This window comes from Notechis scutatus, chromosome 1 (assembly GCF_049901735.1).
Source record: "Notechis scutatus isolate UNSWTSFEM ecotype Mainland chromosome 1, rNotScu1.2, whole genome shotgun sequence".
Taxonomy (NCBI): Eukaryota; Metazoa; Chordata; class Lepidosauria; order Squamata; family Elapidae; genus Notechis; species Notechis scutatus.
The window spans coordinates 8233332-8258985 of record NC_142009.1 but is presented as its reverse complement, the minus strand read 5'-3'; the positions used below and the strand labels follow the sequence as shown (position 1 = coordinate 8258985).

Genomic DNA, 25654 nt, shown 5'->3' with positions numbered 1-25654 from the left:
AATGCAGCAGCATGGGCACTATTGGGCATGCCTTGGTATGTCCATGTAACACTTTTGCTTCATGAGCTGCACTGGTTACTTCTGGGGGGCTGGTTGTTACCTACAAAGCCCTACGTGGCAGAGGGCCTACTTAATCTAGGGACCACTTATCGCCCACATCTACCTGGCCAGCTTGATCTGACAAGGTTGCAGCACTCCAGGTTCCTTAAGTTAAGCAATGCCATCTATAGTAAGGTTGTCAGACTCCTGGCCAATGGGCCAGATGCGTCACATAACGCTGCTGTGATGATGTGAGTTTGGCACCCCTGATCTATATATAGGGAACCTGAGTCTGTGTTGCAGTACCTTCCCTGTGGGATGAGGTTTCTCCCCAGGTCCAAAGGACTCCATCTCGCTCTTCACTTAGACTTTTAAATGAAGATGATTGAAGCCTCCTTTTAACTTAGCTTGTTTCTTTTTGTTTGTTATTCTTCCATCTCTACCCTTTCTTTGTTTCTTGTTGTCTTTATTGTCTTGTTTTCAGGGTTTAAATCTTTTGTAAACAGGAAGTCATTAATACATGTAAATACAGAATAGAAAACAAGACAAATATACACTTATTAGGAATCTCCCAGATGGCAATTGGAAACACTTGGCCCTGGTTAAAAGCATCCTAGAAGAGTAGTGATTTGTTTGTTTGTAAAATGTATTAGGCACCCATTTTGCCGCAAGGCTGCTCTGGGTGGCTTATAATATTAAAAGATAAAACTGTACAAAATCTACTGGCATATATACAATACTATAAAAACCTCCAGATGCAGATAGTCCTCAACAAACTCCCCCGCAATTGAACCCCAAATTTTTTTTATTAAGTGAGACATTTGTTAAGTGAGTTTTGCCCCATTTTACAACCTTTCTTACCTCAGTTAAGTAAATACTGCAGTTGATGCATCAGTAACATGGTTGTTAACTGACTCTGGCTTTCCCATTGACTTGGCCTGTCAGAAGGTCGCAGAAGGGGATCACGTGATCTTTGGTCATAGCAACAGTCATAAATATGAATCAGTTGCCAAGCGTCTGAATTTTGATCAGATGATCATGGGGACGCTGCAAAGGTTGTAACTGTAAAAACGGCCATAAGTCACCTTTTTCAGTGCTTGTGTAGCTTTGAATGGTCACTAAATGAACTGTTGTAAGTCAAGGACTACCTGCAATCACTTAATGACCATCCAGAAGAGAAGAGGTGAAGGCAAGAAATCTTAAAGTAGGGGGATTGTAGTAGCAAAGACTTGCTGCCTGGTTTTTCCAATTTAACACTACTGATGGTAGCTCAACATTAGGCAGTTCCCAAAGCCAACATGGGATAGCCATATTTTTAAAAGTTTCTAGAAAAAAGGGAGGTAGGCTGTTCCAAAGATGGGGAGCTCTCATCAAAAAAGCCCACTGTTAGGGTTAAGTGTCAGAAGGTCAGAGTTTGTCCTGGAAAGGTGATAATTTAAATAGGTTTTTAAAGGTAATAGCCATCACCTTCCTTTGCATCTGAAACAAACTGGCAACCAGTGCAATTCCCTTAGTAGTGGGTATAAGTGTTTGTAACACTTCATTTATACCCGCTGAAATTTCTGGATGGCTTTGAAAGGCTTTTGGAGGAAATTATAGTACTGTAGTGCAACGGAGAAGCAGATAGCTTTTAGCACTTAGACTTATATATTGCTTCATAGTGCTTTACAGCAGTGATCCCCAACCTTTTTTATGCCGCGGCCCGGTATCCCCAACCTTTTTTATGGCGCGGCCCGGTACCGGCATCAGCTGGGCGCCGCCATCTTGTTTTGATGAAAAAGTGCTTCCGGTGAGCTTTCTACCCGGAAAAGCTCACCGGAAGCACTTTTTCATCAAAACAAGATGGCGGCGCCCAGCAAACCAGCGGCCCGGTAGGACTTGTTCCACGGACCGGTACTGGTCCGTGGACCGGTGGTTGGGGACCCCTGCTTTACAGCACTCTCTGAGCAGTTTTACAATGTCAGCATCTTGCCCCCAACAATCTGGGTCTTCATTTTACTGACCCTGGAAAGAAGGAAGGCCAAGTCAGCATTGAGCCTGGTCAGGATCGAACTCCTGGCTGTGGGCAGAGTTTTTGCCTGCAATACTGCATACTAATGACTGCGCCACCACTGAACCTGAATGGTGGCCTTCAGTGTGTCTTGTGCCAGATAAAATCACAATTGGTGCCCTTGCTGTAGCATCAAAAGGTTGTCTTGGCCACAGTCTCCACCTGCTCCTCCCATGAGTAAGAGCAACTTTATTATCAAAATTAATTTAGCCAGTTTAAGTGCAACAATACTAATAGGCTGTTCTGGCCCGTTCTTTTTATTAAATTTGGACTAGTGCAGTTGCCTGATACCCTACAAATCAAGTGAGACAGGGAAGCTCCCTGTTGCCTTATTGGTTCACATTTGAACTCATAACTGTTCGTGGTTGTATTTTTCATTCCCCCCAGCATTGCTCTAGACCAGGGGTCCCCAACCGCCGGTCCGCGGACCGGTACCGGGCCGCGGAACAAGCCTTACCGGGCCGCTGGTTGCTGGGCGCCGCCATCTTTTTGGTAAAAAAGCAATTTTTCAATCAAAAAGATGGCGGCGCCAGCGCTTGGTGAGCTTTTCCGGGTAGAAAGCCATTTCTACCGAAAAAGCTCACCGAGCGCTGCGCCGCTCATTTTACGAAAAATCACTTCGATGACGTCACGGAAGTGATTTTCGTCAAAAAAGATGGCGGCGCCCAGCTGACACCGGAACCGGGCCGCGGCGCCCAGCTGACGCCGGAACCGGGCCGCGGCGTCGAAAAGGTTGGGGATCCCTGCTCTAGACAACTCTTCATCGGTGTCATTTTCCATTGCTTTTTAGAAAATCAAGAAACCGATTAGGATTGGTGGGCAGGGAGAGAGACCATTAAGGCCAATCTTGTATAGTACCTTATTCACCTCTGTATTTCAGAGGTTAACACAACATTTGACGGAAGTACCTTTGAGATCCTTGAGCAGTTCGGAAACCCTGTGGATCCATTAAGTGCTCAAGTGGGCCATCTGAATCACATTTTGAGGAGTCTAGTCGGTCCAGTCAACTCCCAACATTTCAAGGAAGCAATTGTATTCTTCACTTCCTTGTAACAGTGTGTTTCCATTTTTATTTGAATGGTCTCCTTTGCACAAAGGCTCATCATTGTATATTTTCATGGACCCCGTGCTCTAAATTCTTCGTGCCATTCTGAGGACTGAAAGGATATCATCTCTTGGCACATCAGGATATGAAACACCCAGCATCTAAAGAAATCTGTGTTTAGGGCCTACTCCAGAGCTCTCCAATAGTAAGCTTTCCCCGCTTACCTCTGTATGCGACACCAAGAAGGAGAAAGTCTCATCTCATACTGTGGTCTGCACCAGATCAAAAAGTGATGCTAGTTATAAGCTTATAATGACATGAGACCATTTTTTTTCTTCTACATTTCGTAGAGAAATTGAAGGAGAGGAGTTGTTTGCTGGTGGACATCCTGTATTTTTGCAGTGGTTAAGGTACTGGCTTAGAAACCAGGAGATGGTGAATTCCAATTCCAGTTTAGGTATGAACGCTGGCTGGGTGACTTTTGGGCCAGTCACTCACTCTCAGCCCAACTCACCTTACAGAGTTGTTGATGTGGGGGAGATAGGAGGAAGGCTATGATGTATACTTGCTGCCTTGGGTTACTTATGAAGTAGTAAACGTGAGATAAAAAGCAAATAAATAAATACAACGCCCTTGACCCTGACTACTAAGCCACTCAGAGGTCAATTCACATTCTGTAGTTGAGACTATCTTTGCAGGGAAATGGCTACCTGTCAAATCTATTTAGCAATACTTATTGGCTATGTTTTTTCCGAACAACTACTCGCAGTTTCTTAAATTAATACTGATATTAAAACCCTAGCCTAATAGCTTGCTGGTGATGACTGATTTTATGTTCACAAACATTTCATTCAGACTAATGGAAGAAGGAGCATTTTTTCTTGCCTCTGAGCCCAGCGTGAAACAAATTGGGCTGCTAAAGAAGCCAGACATCATAAGTTTGCAAAATGGAAAGGCTATCTTCCATCAATTCTTAACTGTAATGTACTTTGCTGAGTAGTGACTTTTCTGGAGATTTTTACTTGTTAATCTAAGGTGCTGTGAAGAAAAATAAGTCCCTGGGGAAAGGATTGATTTGGATTTTATGTCCCATTAATTAAGGTTACTGTAGTGCTCATAACCAATTCCTGGTTCTTCATATTAGGTAGTCCTTGACTTATGAACACAGTTGAGCCCAAAATTCCTATTGCTAAGCGAGGCAGTTGTTAAGTAAACTTTGCTTAATATCTTTGTTAAGTACATTTTACAACCTTTCTTGCCATAGTTGTTGAGTGAATCCCTACAATTGTTTGTAAGGTGAATCTGGCTTCCCTATTGACTGTCTCAGAAGGTCGAAAAAGGTCATCACATGACCCCAGGACACTGCAATTGTTATAAATATAAGCCGGTTGCCAAGCGCACGAATTTTGATCATGTGAACATGGGGATGCCGCAACAGTTGTATGTGCCCAGTATTTGAATGGTCACTAAATGAAAGGTTGTAAGCGGACTACCTATATTATGCTACTGTCCCATAACTGTAAACCTTCCCAGGTAGAACCCAACAAATCTGCTGCCATCTCTCTCTCTCTCTCTCTCTCTCTCTCTCTCTCTCTCTCTTTTTTTTTACAGCCTGAGAAGTTAGGGAGGGTTCCTCTCTGACTCTCTGTTCTCCACCCATTATGCAGCTGAGAGCTATGCCCTCTCTTATCTGATAGTTACTTAGGCAGCATCTCTTTTTCCCATCTCCCAAAGTCTTTCCCACGTACAATTACACATACCCAAGCTTTTCTTGTTGACAGTGCTTAAAGGAAATGTGTTACTAAAACTGAAGATTGAACCATATCCCAGTTATCTCATGCGGATATAGAGTAATGCTTTTCAGGGATTTTGAGCAAGCTATAAGATAAAAACTGGCTAGTCCACAGTATTTGTTAGCTACCCTGCATGAGTGAGTGGTCCACACTCTGTGAACAATTCTGTTACATTGCAGAGGCAAGCTGTCTTTCAGGAAAGCTTATGCTGAGTATCTAGGTCTGAAGAGTAGTGATGTAGAATACACCTGGTTTTCTCAGCTTAGAACCACAATTGGGCCCAACATTTCTGTTGTGAAGTGAGAGAGTTGTCGAGTGAGTTTTGCCCATTTTATGACCTTTCTTGCTACAGTTGTTAAGTGAATCACTGCAGTTGTTAAGTTAGTAATATGGTTCTGAAGTGAATCTAGTTTCCCCATTGACTTTTCTTGTCAGAAGGTCACAAAAGGGGGAATCATATGACTCTGGGACACCGCAACTGTCATAAATATGAGTCAGTTGTCAAGGGTCTAAATTTTGATCACGTGACCATGGGGATGTTGCAGCAGCCGTAGGTGTGAAAAACGGCCATAAATCAAATTTTAAAATGCTGATATAACTTTGAACAATCACTGAATGAACTGTTGTAAGTTGAGGACTACCTGTAGCAGGTACTTTTAATCACTTGTAATGATGCATATTTATTGTGTTTTTAAGACACTGGTGAGTTACTGTTTCTCTGTTGCAGATGGGCGATGTGGCAGTGCCCATGCCATCTATTTTGATTAGGGATTTGAAACTGCTAATTTATAGCAAAAATAAATGGCTTCAATGCTGTTATACCCAACTTCAATTTATGAAAGGATTCTTCCTTTCTGTCTCAGTGTACTTTTTCCACAGGGAAATCTTCACTGATCCTTGACTTTTGACAAATTTAATTATTGACCTAGGCTTCTGCCTTGTTAACTTTATGGAATGTTTTGAGTTACTTTTACTGTTATGTTTATGACTTATGTTTCAAAAAAAATATATGGTAAGGGCCATGAAATAACTAAGAGGATGTTTACAAAAAGAGTGTGCTTGTGTAACTTGTGCCTGTTTTTACAAAAAGCATTTACAATGATTATTAGTTTGCAGAATCTGTTACTAGCCTGCTGGAGGTTGGCAGTATTCTTGGTTGCTGGGCACAGAAAACAGTGCAGTAGAAGTAGTCCCCCACTTACAGCCATTCGTTTAGTTACTGTTCAAAGTTACAACATCACTGAAAAAAGTGTTTTTCACATGTATGATCGTTGAAGCATCCCCGTGGTCGCATGCTCAAAATTCAGTTGCTTAGAAACCTGGCATGTGGCTATGATAGCTATAGTGTCTCAGAGTCCCATGATCAATTTTTGCAACCTTCTGAGAACCAAAGTCAATGGGGAAGCCAGATTCACTTAACAACTGTGTTACTAACTTAACCACTGCAGTGATACACTGAAACAATTGTGGCAAGGGCAATCATAAAATAGGGCAAAACTTGCTCAACAACTGTCTTGCTTTGTAATGGAAATGTTGGGCTCAATTGTTATAAGTCGAGGACTACCTGTAACCAAAAATGCAATACTTGGTACTAGTTGTGTGGGTATGTATAGTAATGGGATACTACTCTTGTTCTGCTATTTAAACATTTTTATGAGCATTGATCAGGCTGCATGGACACTACTTTAATTACTTATGATTGCCTTGTTGAATGTGCTTGTTATTTTTAACCTAGGAATTCATAAATAGTAATGTGTCAAGAGAGCCTCTATATTAAAAGTATACAATATACAGTAGAATAATGGAGTTGGACGGGACCTTGGAAGTCTTCTAGTCCAATCCCATGCTCAGGCACAAAATCCTATACCAGTGTTGGTGAATCCTTTCGGCACCGACTGTGGAAACGGGAGCGCGTGTGTGCTGGAAACTAGAAGAGCAGCTGCCCAGTGTGCATGCACGCCGGCCATCTGGTCTTCTGGTTTCTGGCACACATGCACGCACGAAGACCAGTTGGCCAATGTGCATGCGCGTGCTGAAAACCGGAAGAGCAACCGCCTGGTGTGCATGCACATGCCGGGAAGATGGTCTTCTGGTTTCCAGCGTGTGCATTTGCACTGGCCACCTGGTCTGTCTTCCGGTTTCTGGTGCACATGAAGACCAGCTGGCCGGTGCGCCAGAACCCAGAAGACCAATGGGCGATAGCTCACATACCCAGAGAGATAGTTCTGTGTGCCACTTCCGACACACATGGCATAGGTTCGCCATTATGGCCTTATATTTCAGACAAATGATCCTCCAACCTCTTCTTCAAAACTTCCAGTGTTGGAGCATTCACAACTTTTGGCAAGTTGTTCCACTGATTAATTGCTTTAACCGTCAGAAAATTTCTTCTCAGTTTTGGGTTGCTTCTCTCCGCAGTTAGTTTCCATCCGTTGCTTCTTGTCCTGCCCTCGGGTGCTTTGGAGAATAGATTGACCTCCCCCTTCTCTATGACAGCCCCTCAAGTATTGGAAGACTGCCATCATGTCACCCCTAGTCCTTCTTTTCCCTTTACTAGACATACCCAATTCCAGCAACCATTCTTTGTATGTTTTAGCCTCCAGTCCCCTAATCATCATTGTTGCTCTTCTCTGCACTCTTTCTTGAGTCTCAGCATCTTTTTTTACCTCATGGCGACCAAAACTGGATCCATTATTCCAAGTGTGGTCTTACCAAGGCCTTATAAAGTGATATTATCACTTCACGTGATTGTGATTCTATTCCCTCTGTTAATGCAGCCTAGAACACTGTTGACTTTTTTGGCAGCTGCAGCACATGCCTGCAGCACACTCAAGGGATTGTCCACTAGGACTCCAAGTCCCCTCCAAGTAATTGATAATACAGGTGGTCCTTGATTTATGACCATAACTGGGATTTCTATTGTAAGTCATTACAGTCATAATTTTGAGGCACCAACATGACTGGATCTGATTTTTTTGGGGGGGTGGCTGTCATTCAGCAAATTTGGTGGTCATTAAGCAAACAGTATCAGGATCATACTTCATTAGCCAAAGGGTTAAACATACAAGGTATTTCACTCCAGTACAGAGGGTGGTTGTTAAGCAAATGAGGTAGTCGTTAAGCAAATTAATACATTCCTGTGTATTGAACCTTGGCAAAAATAGGTCATAAAATGGGCATGTTTTATTTAATAACCACCTTGCTTAGCAATGGAAATTGTGGTCAAAAATTGATGACTAGCTGTGGTATCAGTGAAGAAAAGCTTGAGTCTTTGTTTCAAAGAGCTTGTAGTTTAAAATTTAACAGTGACTGAGTAGGAGATGTGTTCATACTGGCATAGCAAATCCCTGATACCTCTGCTTAAACAAAAAGATGGTTTTTGTTCAAGAGCTGGAAAAAATGTCTTATTCTGAGACCATGGAGATTTTGCTGTCCATCAGAAAGCCACAAAAGACTCCTTCATGTATTTATATTTCAGGTGGCCTTTGTATACAGTTAAATGTAAGCTATTAGGACAGCTCTTACAAGTAATAATATTTATTGCCCTTAGTCGTGGTGGCTGTATTCTTAGCTTCTGTTGAAAGCTTGATATTAATTTAGGTTTGTTTAATCCCTGCAGATGAGGAAGACGGTGTATGGGAAAACGGGCTTTCCTATGAATGCCGAACTCTGCTCTTCAAAGCAATTCACAACCTGGTGGAAAGATGCTTAATGAACCGGAATTTTGTCCGTATTGGGAAGTGGTTTGTGAAGCCTTATGAGAAAGATGAAAAACCTATCAATAAAAGGTAAAGTATCTTAATGACACACCCCCCACCCCCGGTTTTCTTTTTCTCTTTATCCATATGAGCCATGGTGACGCAGTGGTTAGAGTGCAGTACTGCAGGCTACTTCTGCTGCCTGCAATTTGGCAGTTCAAATCTCACCAGGCTCAAAGTTCACTCAGCCTTCCATTCTTCCGAAGTGGGTAAAATGAGGACCCAGATTGTTAGGGGCAAGAGGCTGACTCTGTAAACAGCTTAGAGAGGGCTGTAAAGCACTGTGAAGTGGTATATAAGTCTAAAGCGGTATATAAGTCTAAGTGCTATTGCTATCCTTTATTGTGTGCATGTGTGTATGTAAGCATATGTATGAGGTACAGGTAGTTCTCGACTTGAAACAATTCATTTAGTGACCAACGTTACAACAGCACTGAAAAAAGTGACTTATGACTGGTTTTAACACGACCGTTGCAACATCCCCATGGTCACATGATCCAAATTCAGCTACTTGACAACTGTCTTATATTTATGATGGTTGCATTGTCCCAGAGTCACGTGGTTACCTTTTCTGACATTTTGACAAGCAAAGTCCTTGGGGAAGCCAGATTCACTTAACAACTGTGTTATTTAATGACTGCAGTGATTCGTTTAACAAGTGTGACAAGAAAGGTAGTAAAATGGGGCAAAATTGACTTAACAGTTTGCCTTGCTTACCAACAGAAATTTTGGGCTCAATTAGAGTTGAAAGTCGAGGACTATCTGTAAATAGAAAAATAGGAAGAGGTGAACTAATTTTTCACTTAAGTGCAAATATTACTTGATGATAGAACTGATTTTCATGTATTTGCAACTTCCTGGAATAAACTCTGCTTCTACAACCATTCCTATATAAAATCTTCCTTTCATTTTTGCATGTGCTGGTATCATTGAAGGCAGAGTTGCTTTTGTATCCTTCTCTTGGCTGCTGAAACTCAGAGTTATAGCTCTCCCAGAGAAGAGATGCAAATAAATGCCATGCAAATGTCTTTTATTAAAATACCTTTTTGGAATCATGACAGTAATGCCATGTAGCTATATTGGTCCATTAAAAAATAAATGGAAAAGGTCATAATGTGATTGAACTTTTCATTAGGATTGACTGCGAGTCCAAAGGAATTTGAGAGCTTATTCACTGTTTCATGATTTAACTAGGAAAATATAAATATATCAGTGTTACTTTTAAATTTAGGGTTGTAGGCATTTACTAAATATGAGCCAGCCGTGTGCAGCAGCAGCCAAAAAAGCTAATGCAATCCTAAATTGTATTAACAGAGGGATACAATCAAGAGCAAGTGCGCTACTAATACCACTCTATAAAGCCTTAGTAAGACCACACCTAGAGTACTGCATCCAGTTTTGGTCACCACATTATAAAAAAGATGTTGAGACTCTAGAAAAAGTACAGAGAAGAGCAACCAGGATGATTAGGGGATTGGAGGCTAAAACATACAATGAATGGTTATAGGAACTGGAACTAGCTAGTCTAGTAAAGAGAAGGACCAGTGGAGACATAGCAGTTTTCCAATATTTGAGGGGCTGCCACAGAGAGGAGGGAGTCAAGCTATTTTCTGAAGCACTCGAAGGCCAGACAAGGAATAATGGATGGAAACTGAACAAGGAGAGATTTAACCTGAAAATAAGGAGAAACTTTCTGACAGGGAGAACAATCAACCAGTGGAACAGAAGTTGCCCTCGGAAGTTGTGGGAGCACCATCACTTGAGACTTTCAAGAAGAGATTGGACTCCCATCTGTCAGAAATGGTGTAGGGTCTCCCACTTGAACAGGGGGTTGGACTAGATGACTTACAAGGTCCCTTCCAATTCTGATTATCTGTTATCTGACTTGTCTTCCATTATGGACCACCTGTGACCTACACAGGCTTTGTTTTAAAGTTATTGTAAATTGAGATTATTGATTCTTGCATCTGTTCAATGTATTTTTCTTTGTTTAGGAAAATGCAGAAAATAATTTGTGGAGTTCTTGGTGTCATTTGTATTTTGAAAATGGGATATTATGCATGCCTTTAGAATGTTCCTGATGGAAACTCATGGGGTTATTTCATTCAGTGCCTCCAGAAGTTGTGAGTGCTCCAATACTAGAGGTTTTTAAAAAGAGATTGGACAGCCATTTGTCTGAAATGGTATAGGGTTTCCTGCTTGAGTAGGGGGTTGGACTAGAAGACCTCCAAGTTCCCTTCCAACTCTGTTATTTTGTTATTCTGTTAATTATTTTGTTAGAGGGTCAGTTTCCATAATTCCTACTATAAACTGTGCATCAAGAACTGTATGTCTGTCGCTGAATGTTCATTGGCTGTTAATTCCTGATGTTTATTCAGTGTTTTAGGATGAGCCTCCTAAGAGGTTTTTGTGTGGGTATGGCAAAATGCTAACTGTGAGAAATATGAAGCAGGTTTTGTTTATGAGTTCTCTTGCTCAATATTTAAAAAAAGTTGCATGTACACTTTTTACTTCATAAGAATATGTTAATAATGTCAATTATGGTGTTTTATGAAAATTCAGGTATAGCCTGCACTGATATTAACCTAGCAAAGAAACACATAGCTACGATTTTCTTCACAGTGACTTGTTAGCTAATTTTCATGTGGCATTCTTCAGTGTAGTTTAATTTGGCAGGGTTAAGTGCTGTTTGTGCATAATAGTTTTTTGTAATTTAATTTCTGAAATTGCATGTGGTTTTTTCTAATTTGAGATAGATTAAGTTTTTTTTTCCACAAGTAAAGTATTGAATAAATGGACTCTCTATTTTAGGAAGAATAGAATGGAATGAAATAGAAATGAACTATTTTATTTGGCAAGCGTGGTTAGATACACAAGGTATTTGTCTCTGGTACAGAAACACTCAGTGTACTGAAGTAAGGAGAGATTTTTAAAAATTAAATTAAAATGAATGATTTTAAGGTTACCAAAGATATTAAGCATCTACCATTGCCAGTGAGATAACTATGTGGAGTTCTTTAAAACTAGTTTATTTATTTATTGGAAGTCAGCAGATGAAAGAATCTGGGCTGACACAATAAGCAAAATATATGAGAAGAGTCTATAGGGGCAAGTACTCCTCGACTTACGATCAAAATTGGGACCAGAATTTTATTTCTATAAGAAGATGGTTGTTTAGTGAATCGTGCCCAATTTTATGACCATAAAAGTTGTAGTTAAATGAATCATGGCATGCGGTCATTAAGGGAATCCAGCTTCCTCCATTGATTTTGTTTGTCGGAAGCTGGCTGGGAAGGTTGCAAATAGCAATCATATGACCCCAGGGTGCTACAGGACCTTAGATGTTGGTTGCCAAGCCCCTTGAATTTTGCTCACATGACTGTGGGAATGCTGTAACAAGCGTGAGGATTGGTTGTAAGTCACATTTTTCAGTCACTTTGTAACTTTGAACGGGTTGTCAAATGAATGGTTGTAAATAGAGGACCATCTGAACATTAGAAGCCAGAGAAGAGCATCATTTCATCATAACAGAGATCCATCTCAAATTATCATCCACAGACATCTCATGTTTCAGAGAGGTAGCCGTACAAGAAAATAAACATAATTTCACCCCCTCAGTAAAATGCCTTTAATATGACCTAGGACCCCTGAGATTATAGCTATCATGGCAATTAAATACCTTTTCCTTTAGGGCCTTTGAAAGCAACCAAATTGATGGCCACGTTTATACCCTGTGATTATGAATTCTGTAGAATAATTATGTGCCGAGTTTAAAAAAGGTAAAGTTTTTGTAGAAGCAGTTGTCTTAATTTTAAGAAATCCCATTTGAAACTACCTTTGCCTTACATATTCAGATGATGGTAAAGGAATCTGCTTTGCAGAGATGGCTAAAAGATAACCCACGGGAGCATTCAAATAATGCTCTATTGCAATTGCATTTCTGAAGAAAAGCAAATACTGCTAGAAAGCCGACTGCACAAGGGAGCATTTTCAGAAAGCCAAGGATATTTATTGGACAATGCTGAAGTGGAATTCACTTAAACTACAGTTCAGATTCTATCTTAGATAGTTCTGCCTTTTAACTTGGAATGCAGCGTAATGGAAAACAGCAGGTAAGCAACAGGCATAAAAAGACAGAAAGAGCATTCCACTCAGCATCTGTTTTAATTACTCTTTTGCTCCCTCTTCATCTTTATACAACAAATACAAAAAAATAATTGCAATGAAACGAGAGTATTAATAGCCGAAAACAAGAGAGAATTACTTTGATTTTCTGATATTTTGATCAGTAACTTCTCCATTCTCTTCTACCTTAATCTGAAATCAAAAGAGGCCATTCCAACTCTGGGTATAGAAATAAACTACTTTTACAAGTCCTATTTTTAAAAAAATAACCCAGAGCAGCTCACCATTACAGGTAGTCCTTGACTTAACGACAACAATTGAGTCCAAAATTTCTGTTGCTAAGTGAGACAGATGTTAAAGTGAGTTTTGCCCCATTTTACAACCTTTCTTGCCTCAGTTGTTAAGTGAAGCACTGCAGTTGAGTTAGTAACACGGCTGTTAAGTGAATCCGACTTTTCCATTGTCTTTGCTCATCAGAAGGTCGCACAAGGGGATCACCTAAACCCCCACCACCACGACATTGTAACCATCATTTATAAAGAACCAGTGGCCACACATCTGAATATTGATCAGGTGGCCATGGGGATGCAGCAATGGTCATGTGAAAAATGGCCATAACATAAGTCACTTTTTTCAATGCTGTTGTAACTTTGAACAGTCACTAAATGAATGGTTGTAAGTCAAGGACTACCTGTAATTGCTGTTATGGGTTTGAGTATTAAAAACAAGTATGATGTCAAGCAGACATGGTCTAGTCTAGGGAGGTTCTTAAGGAACTTCCAGAAGGTGATCCTTTGGATATTTTTTTGTTCCTTGTTGCTTAGGACTTTTAATATTATGATTGCTGTGAGGGAACATGGGAATTGGATCAAGATGCCACTCCTTTTTCTTGGCCAAAGGCTATCTAATACCTGCTTCCTAATCACTTTTCACTTGCAGTGCCAAGGATATCTTTTGCATGGTTGTTTTTCTCTTCTCGCTTTGTAAGTTTGAACTTGTGGTTAAAAGGTAATTCCTTTGCTGTAAAGTGGATTTGCTCTGCATGCTGAGGTTGTATGAGCCCTGTATGCTGAGCTTGAGTCTCTTTTAGGTTTTTCTTAATCCCACCTTTATTCTTTTTATAAATAACTCAAGGCAGCAAACTCACTTCGTACTTCATCCTCCTCCTGTCTTCCCCACAACATCAACGCTGTGTAGTGTGTTGGGCTGAGAATATGACTGGTCCAAAGTCACCCAGCCTGCTTGCATGCCTAAGGTGGAACTAGAACTCACAATCTCCTGGTTTCTAGCCTGGTATCTCAACCACTAGACCAAACTGCCTCTCTTTCCTCTGTTACCCAGGCTCTGATAGGTAGCTTAAAAACGTCCCGTATCGCTACAGAGGCTGGTGGAGTTTCTTTTAGTAGTTTTGCATGTGTGTGTGTGTGTGTGTGTGTGTGTGTATAAAGAAAACATTAAGAAAACACACACACACATACATACATATATATATGTTTTCTTAATGTATGTGTGTGTGTGTATGTATGTGTGTGTATGTATGTGTGTGTATGTATGTATGTATATATATATGTGTGTGTGTGTGTATGTGTGTGTGTGTGTGTGTGTGTGTGAGTGCATGAGGTTTTATTTGTTGGACTGCTTCCAGGCACACTGTTAAAATATTTTTTTAAAAAAAATAAGTTCTTAAAAATCATGGCTGTTTAGATATCAGTTGCTTAAGGATAGTTTAGTTATATAAATGCAGATAAACATTTCCCACATTAAAGTGTAGTTACACACTCCTTTCTTTGAAATAGAATACCACCTCACCTTTAAAATAAACTCATGTAAAGTTGGTGATGATAATTAGATAAAAGGTTTAATGAACAACTCGCTGATCATTGAATGAACAGAAATAATTAGACTCTTAAGTATCTTTATACTTAGCCTTCACCCTTCATGTTCCCCATGGACACAGTAGTCTGAGGAAATTATTGGGGGAAAAAATCCAGTGAGAGTCAGTTTTCCTGTAGGATTTCTCTACTAGCTTGATTCTAGCCACTTTTCTTGCACAGCAGCTCCCACTGAGAACTCCTGTTACTTGGAGACAGTCTTACTTTTTATTTTGTTTCTGTGAAACTTTAAAAGAAGTGAAATGTGTACAGACTCGTTATTTTCCTAATCAAAGGAATGTTTTGTGGAGGGGAGAAATCAGGACTCTTCTATTTCTTCGCTGTTTAATTAGATATTAAGCCCACCCTCCCCTAGGGGCAAATTAAAGCTGTCTTGCCTGAGCTGCTTTGAGTTCCACCTCCTCCAGCTTCAAATTATTCTGCTGCATGGAAAAAAATAATTGTACAAAAAGAACTCTAAGCTATTCATTTTGAGAAGAGCAGCTATATTAGCCTTTTGCGACAAAACAGGATTTCATGGCACCTTAAGTATTGACAAATGTATTAAGGCAACTTCAGATGCATGAATTATGCTATGTCTTTAAAAGTGCAATGAGCTTCTTGTTTACTTACTCTATCCAGCAATCCTTGACTTACAGCAGTTTGTTTAGTGACGTTCAAAGCTATAAGGGTGCAGAAAAAAGTAACGTAATAGTTTTTCCACACTTACGCCTGTTGCAGCCTCCACTGACCAGAATTTGGATGTTTGGCCACTGGTTCATATTTATGACAGTTGCATTGTCCCAGGTCATGTGATCATGTTTGCAACCTTCTGACATCAAAGTTAATGGGGCAGTTAGTTTTACTTAACGTTATTTTACAGGTAATCCTCGAAATACAATCACAATTGAGCCCAAATTTTCTGTTGCTAAGTGAGAAAGTTGTTAAATAAATTTTGACCCACTTTACAATCTTTCCTGCCACAGTTGTGAACCAGTTGCCAAGCGTCCAAATTCTGATCACGTGACCACGGGGATGCTGCAACAGTTGTAAGTGTGAAAAACGGTCATAAGCCATTTTTTCAGTAATGTAACCTTGAGCGGTCACTAAATGAACTGTTGTAAGTCATTAGTACTGTAAGTCAGTACTACTTGTACTAATGTAACTGTAGTGATTCTCACTTAGCAACAGAAAATGTGGGCTCAATTGTAGTCTTAAGTAGAGGTCTACCTTTGTAGGTGGTAATCTGCTTAACTGGAAGATGGGCCATATTGTGGTGTTTCTTTAAAATTTTAAATGCATTTACTTCAGGTAAAATACCTTACTTTAGGCAAACATTTAAAAACTGTAGAGTGAAATTTAATGGCACTCTACCTGCAAGATTTGTTTGAAATTAAAAGAGGTTACTTGTCATTGCTTCTTAGTGGAATGGCTGTGCACCTGGAAATGGAACAGAAGTGCCTACAGCCATATATTGCACAAGTAGGCTGGGTATAATTGGATTTGAAAATGCAGAACTAAAAATTCCCTGTTTTCTCTCTATGAATATTCAGATTTATAAAGGTGAAATTGTCTGTCTTGAGCTATTATTTTTTTACAGTAGAAAATAGAATAGAATAGAGTTGGAAGGACCTTGGAGGTCTTCTAGTCCAACCCCCTGGGACTCAGACAGGAAATCCTATACCATTTCAGACAAATGGTTGTCCAGTCTCTTCTTAAAAACTTCCAGTGTTGGAGCATTTACAACTTCTGGAGGCAAGTTGTTCCACTGATTAATTGTCCTCACTGTCAGGAAATTCCTCCTTATTTCCAGGTTGCTTCTCTCTTTGATGAGTTTCCATCCGTTGCTTCTTGTCCTGCCTTCAGGTGCTTTGGTGAATAGCTTGACTCCCTCTTCTTTGTGGCAACCCCTGAGATATTGGAGCACTGCTATCATGTCATCCCTAGTCCTTCTTTTCATTAAATGAAGGATTAGAAAGATGTACCCAACAATATTTAGAGATGTTCTGTGATCACTTATGGTCATAGAAATCTAAAAATTCCAGAGATAAGTCTAACACTAATCGACTTAAAGTTTAACTAATTAAGTTATCAACATACAACATACAAACTCCTGAATCTTGATTTATGACCACAGTTGAGCCCAACATTCCTGTTGCAATTGTTAAATGAGTTTTGCCCCATTTTATGACCTTTCTTGCTACAGTTAAGTGAATCACTTGTTAAGTTAGTAATGTGGTTGTTAAGTGGATTTGGTTTCCCCATTGACTTTGCTTGTTAGACGGTTGCAAATGTCCCCAGGACACTGTCATAAGTGACATTTTTCAGTGCTGATGTAACTTTTGAATGGTCACGAGACAAAAGGTTGCATGGCATTTAACAACTGCGCAGTGATTCACTTAGCAGCTGTGGCAGGAAAGGTTGTAAAATAGGGCAAACCCCACTTAACTGTCTTGCTTAGCAATGGAAATTTTGGGCTCGATTGTGGTTGTAATCCCCCTCCCAAAAATCAAGGAAGTCAATTCTATTTTTGTACATGCTTATTAAAAATATTTCAAAGCAAACTTTTAAATTGTTTAATGAAACATAATCTACACAGAGCTTTGCACAGAAGTACAGGTAATCCTAGACTTACAACTGTTTATTTAGCGACCATTAAAAGTTATGGTCTGCAGCGTCTTTTATACAAGAAATCAGCATGCAAAATGTCATTCATGCAAACTCCTGTGTGGTTGCAATTAAAAAAGTTGTGATGTGTGCCCACAAAATTTTAAGCTTAAAGCAGGATTATAAATACACACGCCACCAGAGTTAAGCAATGGATGAAATTTGAGATGGCTGCAATATGCAACTAGTGGCAGACCACAGTTTTCTCTCATGCAGGGTAAATAGCTTTACTTAGATTCTCTAATTAGTGTGTTGTAAGAATTAATTAAATGTATTTATTTCTGGAAAACGCTGTTGAAAGATGTATCAACCAAAGAAGGGAGATACCTTTGTACTAGGAGAAAATGCATGCTTTGAGGGTTGTTTCGTGTTGTGATAAGCTGACATGAAACTTGGGTAAAGTCTTAGTAAGAGTTTGAATTAATGACAGCAAAAAAGTTAGTGATAAGGAAGATTGCAAGTAACATATATATACACTTTTAATTACTTTAGGAACTTGAATATCTTCAAAAATAAGTCAATGTTGTAACGTAAGTTGCTCTTATTTTTAATCAAAGTTATAGTGAGCATCTACTCTAAAAAAAGATATCAGGTTTGGTGTGATTTGCACTGTTTATTTTTTATTTTGTTTTTGTTATGTGATTTATATCCTACCTTAACCTTCGGGAACTCATAAACATAACACTCTAGTTTTTCCCCACAGCAACAATCCAACAAGATTGACTAAGCTGAAATTACTGCTTTATTAATTAAATTTGCATAGCTGCCCATCTCACAAGCATAATGGTGAACTTCCCTGGTTTAGGCCTCCCAGATGGGAACTGCCCAAAGCTGGTTATAAAATGGGCATCTGTATAAGTGTTTTAAATAAAGTGTAACTAATTTTAGGCAGGCTTGAATCTGGATTTCCTCAGTTCTTAGTTCAACATTTTAACGACTACATCAGGGATGAGAAACTATGGCTCCTTTATGAACTGTGGACTTCAACTCCCAGAATTCTTCAGCCAGCATGGAATTTCAAGTCAGAATTTCAGGCATGGCTGGCTCAGGAATTCTGGGAATTGAAGTCCACAGGTTGTAAAGGGGCTGTAGTTGCCCCCTTCTGCATTACATACACAATGCTGACTCATGCTGTTGCTGGTATGCTGTTTTAAATCAGTTTCTACCATCTTTATTCCGGAAATGTTAGTTATCTTTGGAAAGATGTGCTGTGTAAATATTTAGACAGATGTAGGAAAGCTGGTATCTTTCATTATAATTAGAATAACTTTTGAAAGGTCTCTGGGCCTTCAGATACCTCATTTTCTCTTACTAATGCAGGCATGCTTATTGGACAGACTTTATTCTCTATGCTACACAGGTAGTCCTCAACTCACAGATGTTTGTTTAGTGACTGAAGTTACAACCACACTAAAAAGTGACTTGCAACGGTTTCTCACGTTTATTGCAGCATCCCGATGGTCATGTTATCGAAATTTGGATGATTGGCAATATTTATGATGGTTGCAGTATTCTGGGGTCACCTTTGCTGACCTTCTGCAAACAAAACCAATGGGGAAGCCAGATTCACTTAACAGCCGTGTTACTAACTTAATTACTGTGGTTCACTTAACAACTGTGGCAAGAAAGGTCATAAAATGGGGCAAAACTCACTTAACTGTCTTGCTTAGCACCAAAAATTTTGGGCTCAGTTGTGGTCGTAAGTTGACAACTACCTGTAGTTACAAATTTTGGACTCCACAGTGGTCTTAAATCGAGGACTACCTGTATAGCATAGAGAACAAAATTTGTCCAGTTAGCATGTCTGCTAATTGAGTAAAGCTTCAACTCTTTTAAGTCGCTGCTATCACCCACAAGAACAAATTCGCATTTGTTGGCTTTTGATACTTAGACATGCATTCCCATTTTTTACACTGCACAAAACACTGAGTATTTTTAATATAATTTAATAATTATAATTATTTTCCTAGTTTCCTCTCTAAGCCACAGGTTTGGACTATAAGACCTCCAAGATTCCTTCCAACTTTGTTATTCTATTCTATTCAATTTTTAAATAATTATGTTCATTTGTCGAATTTAGAAACCTCACTCTAACTCTAAACTCTCCCTCAAAGAAGTCGTAACTAGATCCCCTCAAGATCATTTCTTCTTTACTTTACCAGATGCTCTCTTTCCAAAGTGTGGTAATATTATTAGTTCAGTTCAAGGGCAACTATAAAGGGTATTCTTCCATCTTAAGCATTCAAACAGCGGTAATTCCTTTTGTGTGTAATTTGACTTCATTTCCATCTTAAAGTAATCTAGGAGGAGAAATCAAAAATTCCAGGCACATTCATGCTGTGTAGGATTGATTTTTTTTAAGAAAAAGAATGTTTTGGAACAGCAATGCATTCTAGCACCACAGAACTCTGGACGGCATTCCTCATCTTGCTGTGAGGAAAATAAAATGTGTACTTTTGTTCTCTTATTATTCTTCCATATTTCGTTTTACTCATTTTCTCTAAAAGTCTGTATAGGGCAAAACTCACTTAATAAATATTTGACTTAGCAACAGAAATGTTGAGCTCAATTGCTGTAAGTCAAGGACTACCTGTATTTGGCCTGGGTTTCTGGTGGCCATAGCTCTTTTTTTAAAAAAAAATTAATGTCACTCAATTTTTGATATTACCAGACATTGATCTTTTAACTGTCTCTTAACATTTTTTAATTTTTGCTCTACTCTTAATTTATACCTATTCACACTTTCAGTATTTCCCCGTTAAATGGATTATCTGATGGCTCTAATGCTGCTTGTATTTCCTAGTTAGATACTCTTCTAATCGCTTTGTGGCTACTGTGATTCCTGATTCACCATTGTTCCTTTTGTTCGCGAGAGCAGCTGTTGAGATATAAACAGCAGCCACACTTACTTATTAATATGACAAGTATCTGTTTAATAGGGACACTTAATGTCATTTCACACCCTTCAATCAATTTAAGTAGGAACAAGCTAAAGATGAACTATTATTTGAATACAGCCATATCGATCTCGGGATTAGAAAATAAGGAATAAAAACAGTTTTTACACGTTCAGTCACAAAAAGGTTTTCCTTCTCTGGGAAAAAAAAATGACATAAGAAATCTTCCCTCGAGGTGAGGATGGCCTCCCAAGGTCCCTTAAGACCTGGTTATGCCACCAGGCCAGGAAATCCCAGGGGATAGGTGAATTGTTATTACACATCCCTTCACCTATTAATTTTACCTATTTTCTAATTTTTTACTTCTCATTGTAGGTAATGTTTTTATATATTTATTGTTTTAGTCTTGTGTGCTGCCCAGAATCACTTTTTGTTAGAAGATGGGGGGCGATATACAAATTAGATGAATAAATAAATGCACTCCAGCTACTTTGCTAAAAAAGTTATTTTTTAATTTTACAGGAACAATTTTTTTCATTTTGTAATTTGGATATAATTATGATGGGTGTGCTTGAGAGCTTTAGATAACAACAATTACCTAGGCTCACCAGACACTGAAAATTTATTTATCAAATGTATATGCCACCAGACAAAAAAGTGACACAATCTTATTGTAATTATTTCACTCCTTGGCTTTTCTAAAATTTAAGCATTGCCTTAAGTATCCCCTTTCCTCTAATAGATACACAGTTTGCTAGAAAGTATCTTTCAAATACTTGTAAGTTACTGAAACAGTTTTCAGATGGTGTGACCTTGGTAATTTCAATGATTTTACCAATGAAAGCTCATAAGAGACCATTAAAAGGAAAAAGAGAAGAATGACTTACTTACGTAGGGTTCTCACACAACGAAGGATATGTAAGCCAGTTTCATGGACTTTTTGTTTGTATCTGCATGTTTTTCACCTATAATGTTATAATACATACACCTTTTCCCCAGTGTTGAATTTCATATTCAAATTCTTAGCTGTTTACTTATTGTTTGTGAACAATTCCTGCTATCTGTAGCTCTTCTACTGTTTCCTTTTGAGTTCTTTTTCAGCATTAATTCTTAAATTTGACCCCTGCATTGAAAGTCTCTCAATCAGCTTTTTTTGTTGCTTTTTTCCAAAATGTCATTTATATCTATATTGGGCATCCTCCAGGTATACAGATAGTCCTCAAGTTAGGACCTTAGTTGAGCCCCACATTTCTGTTGTTAAGTGAGACATTTGTTACGTGAATTTTGCCCCATTTTACGACCTTTCTTGTCATAGTTGTTAAGTGAATCATTGCAGTGGTTAAGTTAGTAACCCAGTTGTTAAGTGAAGCTGGCTTCCACATTGACTTTGCTTGTCAGAAGGTTGCAAAAAGTGATCGAGCCCCAAATTTATGTTGGTAAAGTGAGACATTTGTTAAGTACATTTTGCCTCATTTCACGGCCTTTCTTGCCATAGTTGTTAAATCATTGCAGTTGTTAAATTAGTAACATGGTCATTAAGCGAATCTGACTTTCCCATTGCTTGTCAGAAGGTCGCAAGAGATGATCACCCCGGGACACTGCAACCGTCATAAATTTGAGTCAGTTGCCAAGTGTGTGAATTTGGATCATGTGACCATGGGGATGGTGCAACAGTCCTGAGTGTGAAAAAGGGTCGTAAGTTTTTTCCCCCCAGTGCTGTTCTAATTTTGAACGGTCACTAAATGAATCATCGTAAATCAAGGACAACCTGTATAAAGTCAACTTTTGGGATCTCTTAATATCCATTTATCTGCAGTGTTACCAAACGGGAAATTCCTGAAAGCATCTTACGAAAAATTATGGGGAAAATGAAAAGGAAAAAAAAAGTTTGACACTTCTCACTGCTGCTGCTGCTGTGATCCCCCTGCTGATCCCCCTCCTTCCTTTTAAGGGCTGGTTTTTCTCCCTGGTCTACCTCTTTATGGCTCCTTTCGTTCTCAAGACAGAGAGAGAAAGCCAGTATGACTGGTTTTTAGATTTGCTTGAGAAGAGGAGGAGGAGGAGGCGGCAACAAAGCCCTCAATAGCCTTCTGAGTTTTTCCCTTCCCTCCAGAAAAGAGCTGCCTGTGAGCTCTGGAGTTGCTACGAGGGAGGCACCTGCTTAATGAAGGGGATTAGTGGGACCGTGTGAGATTCTGTGCCTTGCTGGCAGGGCTGCTCCTTCCCATGTGGTGTCTTTCCTCAATCCCTTATTCGGACAGACACAATCTAACAAAATGAAATTCAATGTAGAGAAAAGTAAAGTCCTACACTTAGGCAAGAAAAAACAAAAGTACTCATATAGACTGGATGAAACCAGCCTCTATAGCAGAAACTGTGAGAGGGACCTTGGAGTCTAAGTGGACAACCAGCTAAATAGGAGCCAGCAGTTTGCAGCAGCAGCCAAAAAAGCTAATGCAATCCTAAATTGCATTAACAGAGGGATATAATCGAGATCAAGGGAAGTACTAATACCACTCTATAAAGCCTTAGTAAGACCACACATGCATCCAGTTTTGGTTACCACATGGTAAAAAAGATGTTGAGACTCTAGAAAAAGTACAGAGAAGAGCAACAAGGATAATGAGGGGACTGGAGGCTAAAACATACGAAGAACAGTTGCAGGAACTGAGCATGGCTAGTCTAGGGAAGAGAAGGACCAGGGGAAACATTATAGTAGTGTTCCAATATTTGAGGGGCTGTCATAGAAAGGAGGGGGGGGGGGGTGTCAACCTATTTTCCAAAGCACCCGAAGGCCAGAGAAGGAATAATTGATGGAAACTGAACAAGGAGAGAGTCAACCTGGAAATAAGGAGACATTTTCTGACAGTGAGAAACAATCAACCCATGGAACAGAAATTCCCGTCAGAAGTTGCAGGAGCTTCATCACTGGAAGCTTTCAAGAAGAGATTGGACTGCCGTCTGTCAGAAATGCTGTAGGGTTTCCTGCTTGGACAGAGGGTTGGACTAGACAGCAATAGCACTTAGACTTATATACCACTTTAAGTGCTTTACATCCCTCTCTAAGTGGTTTACAGAGTCAGCCTCTTGCCCCCAACAATCTGGGTCCTCATTTTACCCACCTTGGAAGGATGGAAAGCTGAGTCAACCTTGAGCCTGGTGGGATTTGAACTGCCAAATTGTAGGCAGCTGGCTGCAGCAGAAGTAGCTTGCAATACTGGATTCTAACCACTGCACTACAGAGGCTCCCTGTGTGGTTGATGATCTATAGTACAAGGCCCCTTCCAACTCTGCTAATTTGTTAATCTGTTAATTTCAAGGCAATATTGAATACAGGTAGTCTTTGACTGATGATCACAATTGAGTGCAGAATTTATGTCGTTCAGTGAGAAATTTGTGAAGGGAGTTTTGACTTGTTTTGTGACTTTCCTTGCCACATTTGTGAAGCGAATGCCTGTAGTTAAATTAGTCACACAGTTGTTAAGTGAATCTGGCTCCCCTCACCAATTGACTTTGCTTGTCAGAAGGTTGCAAAAGATGGTCACATGACCCTGGGATAGTGCAACTGTCATGAATATGAATCAGTTGTCAAGCATCCAAATGCTTTTGTGACCATGGAGATGTTGCAATGGTCATAAGTGTGAAAAATGGTCATCAGTCACTTTTTTCGGTGCCGTTATAACTTCGGTCACAAAATGAACTGTTGTAAATTGAGGACTACCTGTATTTTATTTGGCCAAGTATGATTAGACACACAAGGAATTTGTCTCCGATGTGGAAGCTCTCAATGTACATGCAAAGCGAGCAAATAATGATAATTATTATAATAATGTCAATAAGATGGGAAAGTAAAGAAGGTGATAATAATAATACTTCAGCCATACTACATGGGTAAATACACAGAGACATTAAACAGCACTGTGAGAATTAGATACACAGCAGAATGATGGCAGGAGGGAGGAAAACGGCCTTTGTGTCTAGTGGTTTTTGGCATGCAGTGCCCTATAGCGCCATCCCGAGGGGAGGAGTTGAAACAGTTTATCTCTAGGATGTGAGGGGTCTGCAGGTTATCTTCTCAGCCCTCCTTCTGATCTGTGCAATACAGATAGTCCTCAACTTAAAGAATTCATTGTGTGACTATCCGAAGTTACAATGGCACTGAAAAAAAGTGACATTACAACTTGCACTTATGACCATTGCAGCCTCCCCATGGCCACATGATCAAAATTTGGGTGCCTGGCGACTGGCTCATATTTATGACGGTCCTGGGATCATGTGAGCCTCTTTTGGAACCTTCTGACCATCAGCGAAGTAATCCGATTCACTTAACAACTGTGTGACTAACTTAACTGCAACGATTCACTTAACGTTAGCAAAAAAAAAAAAGCTGCAAACAGGGCAAAACTTACTTAGCAAATGTCTCGCTTAACAACAGAAATGTTGTGGTCGTAAGTCGAGGGCTCCCTGTGTTTTGTACTCCCTCACAGTGATTACATTTTATTACTGCTGTATAATTTCACACCGTCATTTTATTTACATTTAAAATGAAATGAAGCTTCCCCTTGCTTCTGTAACATGTGCAGAATATCTTTCCTGTAGGCAAATGATGGGCTGCGTTTGCCCAACATTTTTTCTTCTGTCGTTTAACCAGATTGGCGGGTTGTAGGACTATATAATTCATGGTGTAAAATCATCCTGATTGCTACTGAGAAACGTGTCTTTAATATTTATGTTTCAGCTTCTATTTAGAATTTAATATTTCATTGACAGGTTCTAGTGGCTGTTGAAGAAAAGTATACTCCTTTTTATTAGATGTGTATTGTTCATCTTATGAAACAAATGAGCCCAAGCAGAGCTCGGTATCAGGAAAAAAAAAAAACCTACGGCTTTAGATTCTTTACTTTCACTTGAATTTTCCAGGCTTGCAAAAAAAACACACCAAAAAACCCGAAGTACCGGTGGTCCTCAACTTATGATGGTTTATTTAGCAACTGTTCACAGTTACAACAGCACTGAAAAAAGTGACTTATGATCATCGCAGCATCCCTGTGTTCAAGGGATCAAAATTTGGCTGCTTGGCAACTGATTCGTATTTATGACGGTTGCAGTGTCCTGGGGGTCATGTGATCACTTTTTGGGACATTCTTATGAACAAAGTCAATGGGGAAACCAGATTCACTTAACAGCTGTGTTGCTAACTTAACAACTGCAGTGATTCATTTAGCAACCGTGACAAGAAAAGTCATAAAATGGGGCATTAACGAATGTTTTGCTTAGCAAGATAAATTTTGGATTCAATTCTGGTCATAAGTCAAGGATTACCTGTTTCGCTAGTTTGTTCACTGTTGGATATTCATTTTTTAAATGATAATCAATGGGCCGTGGTGGCAAAGTGGTCAGAATATGCAG

At 39.5% G+C, this 25654-nt stretch overlaps 1 protein-coding gene across 1 annotated transcript in view; it reads left to right on the top strand.

Moving 5' to 3' along the window:
* MED13 (mediator complex subunit 13) overlaps positions 1-25654 on the top strand; it is a 145418-nt gene that overhangs the window by 18548 nt on the left and 101216 nt on the right. Inside the window, 1 exon segment of the mRNA XM_026682742.2 lies at positions 8547-8715. Within this exon segment, the coding sequence (XP_026538527.2) occupies positions 8547-8715 (169 nt within the window).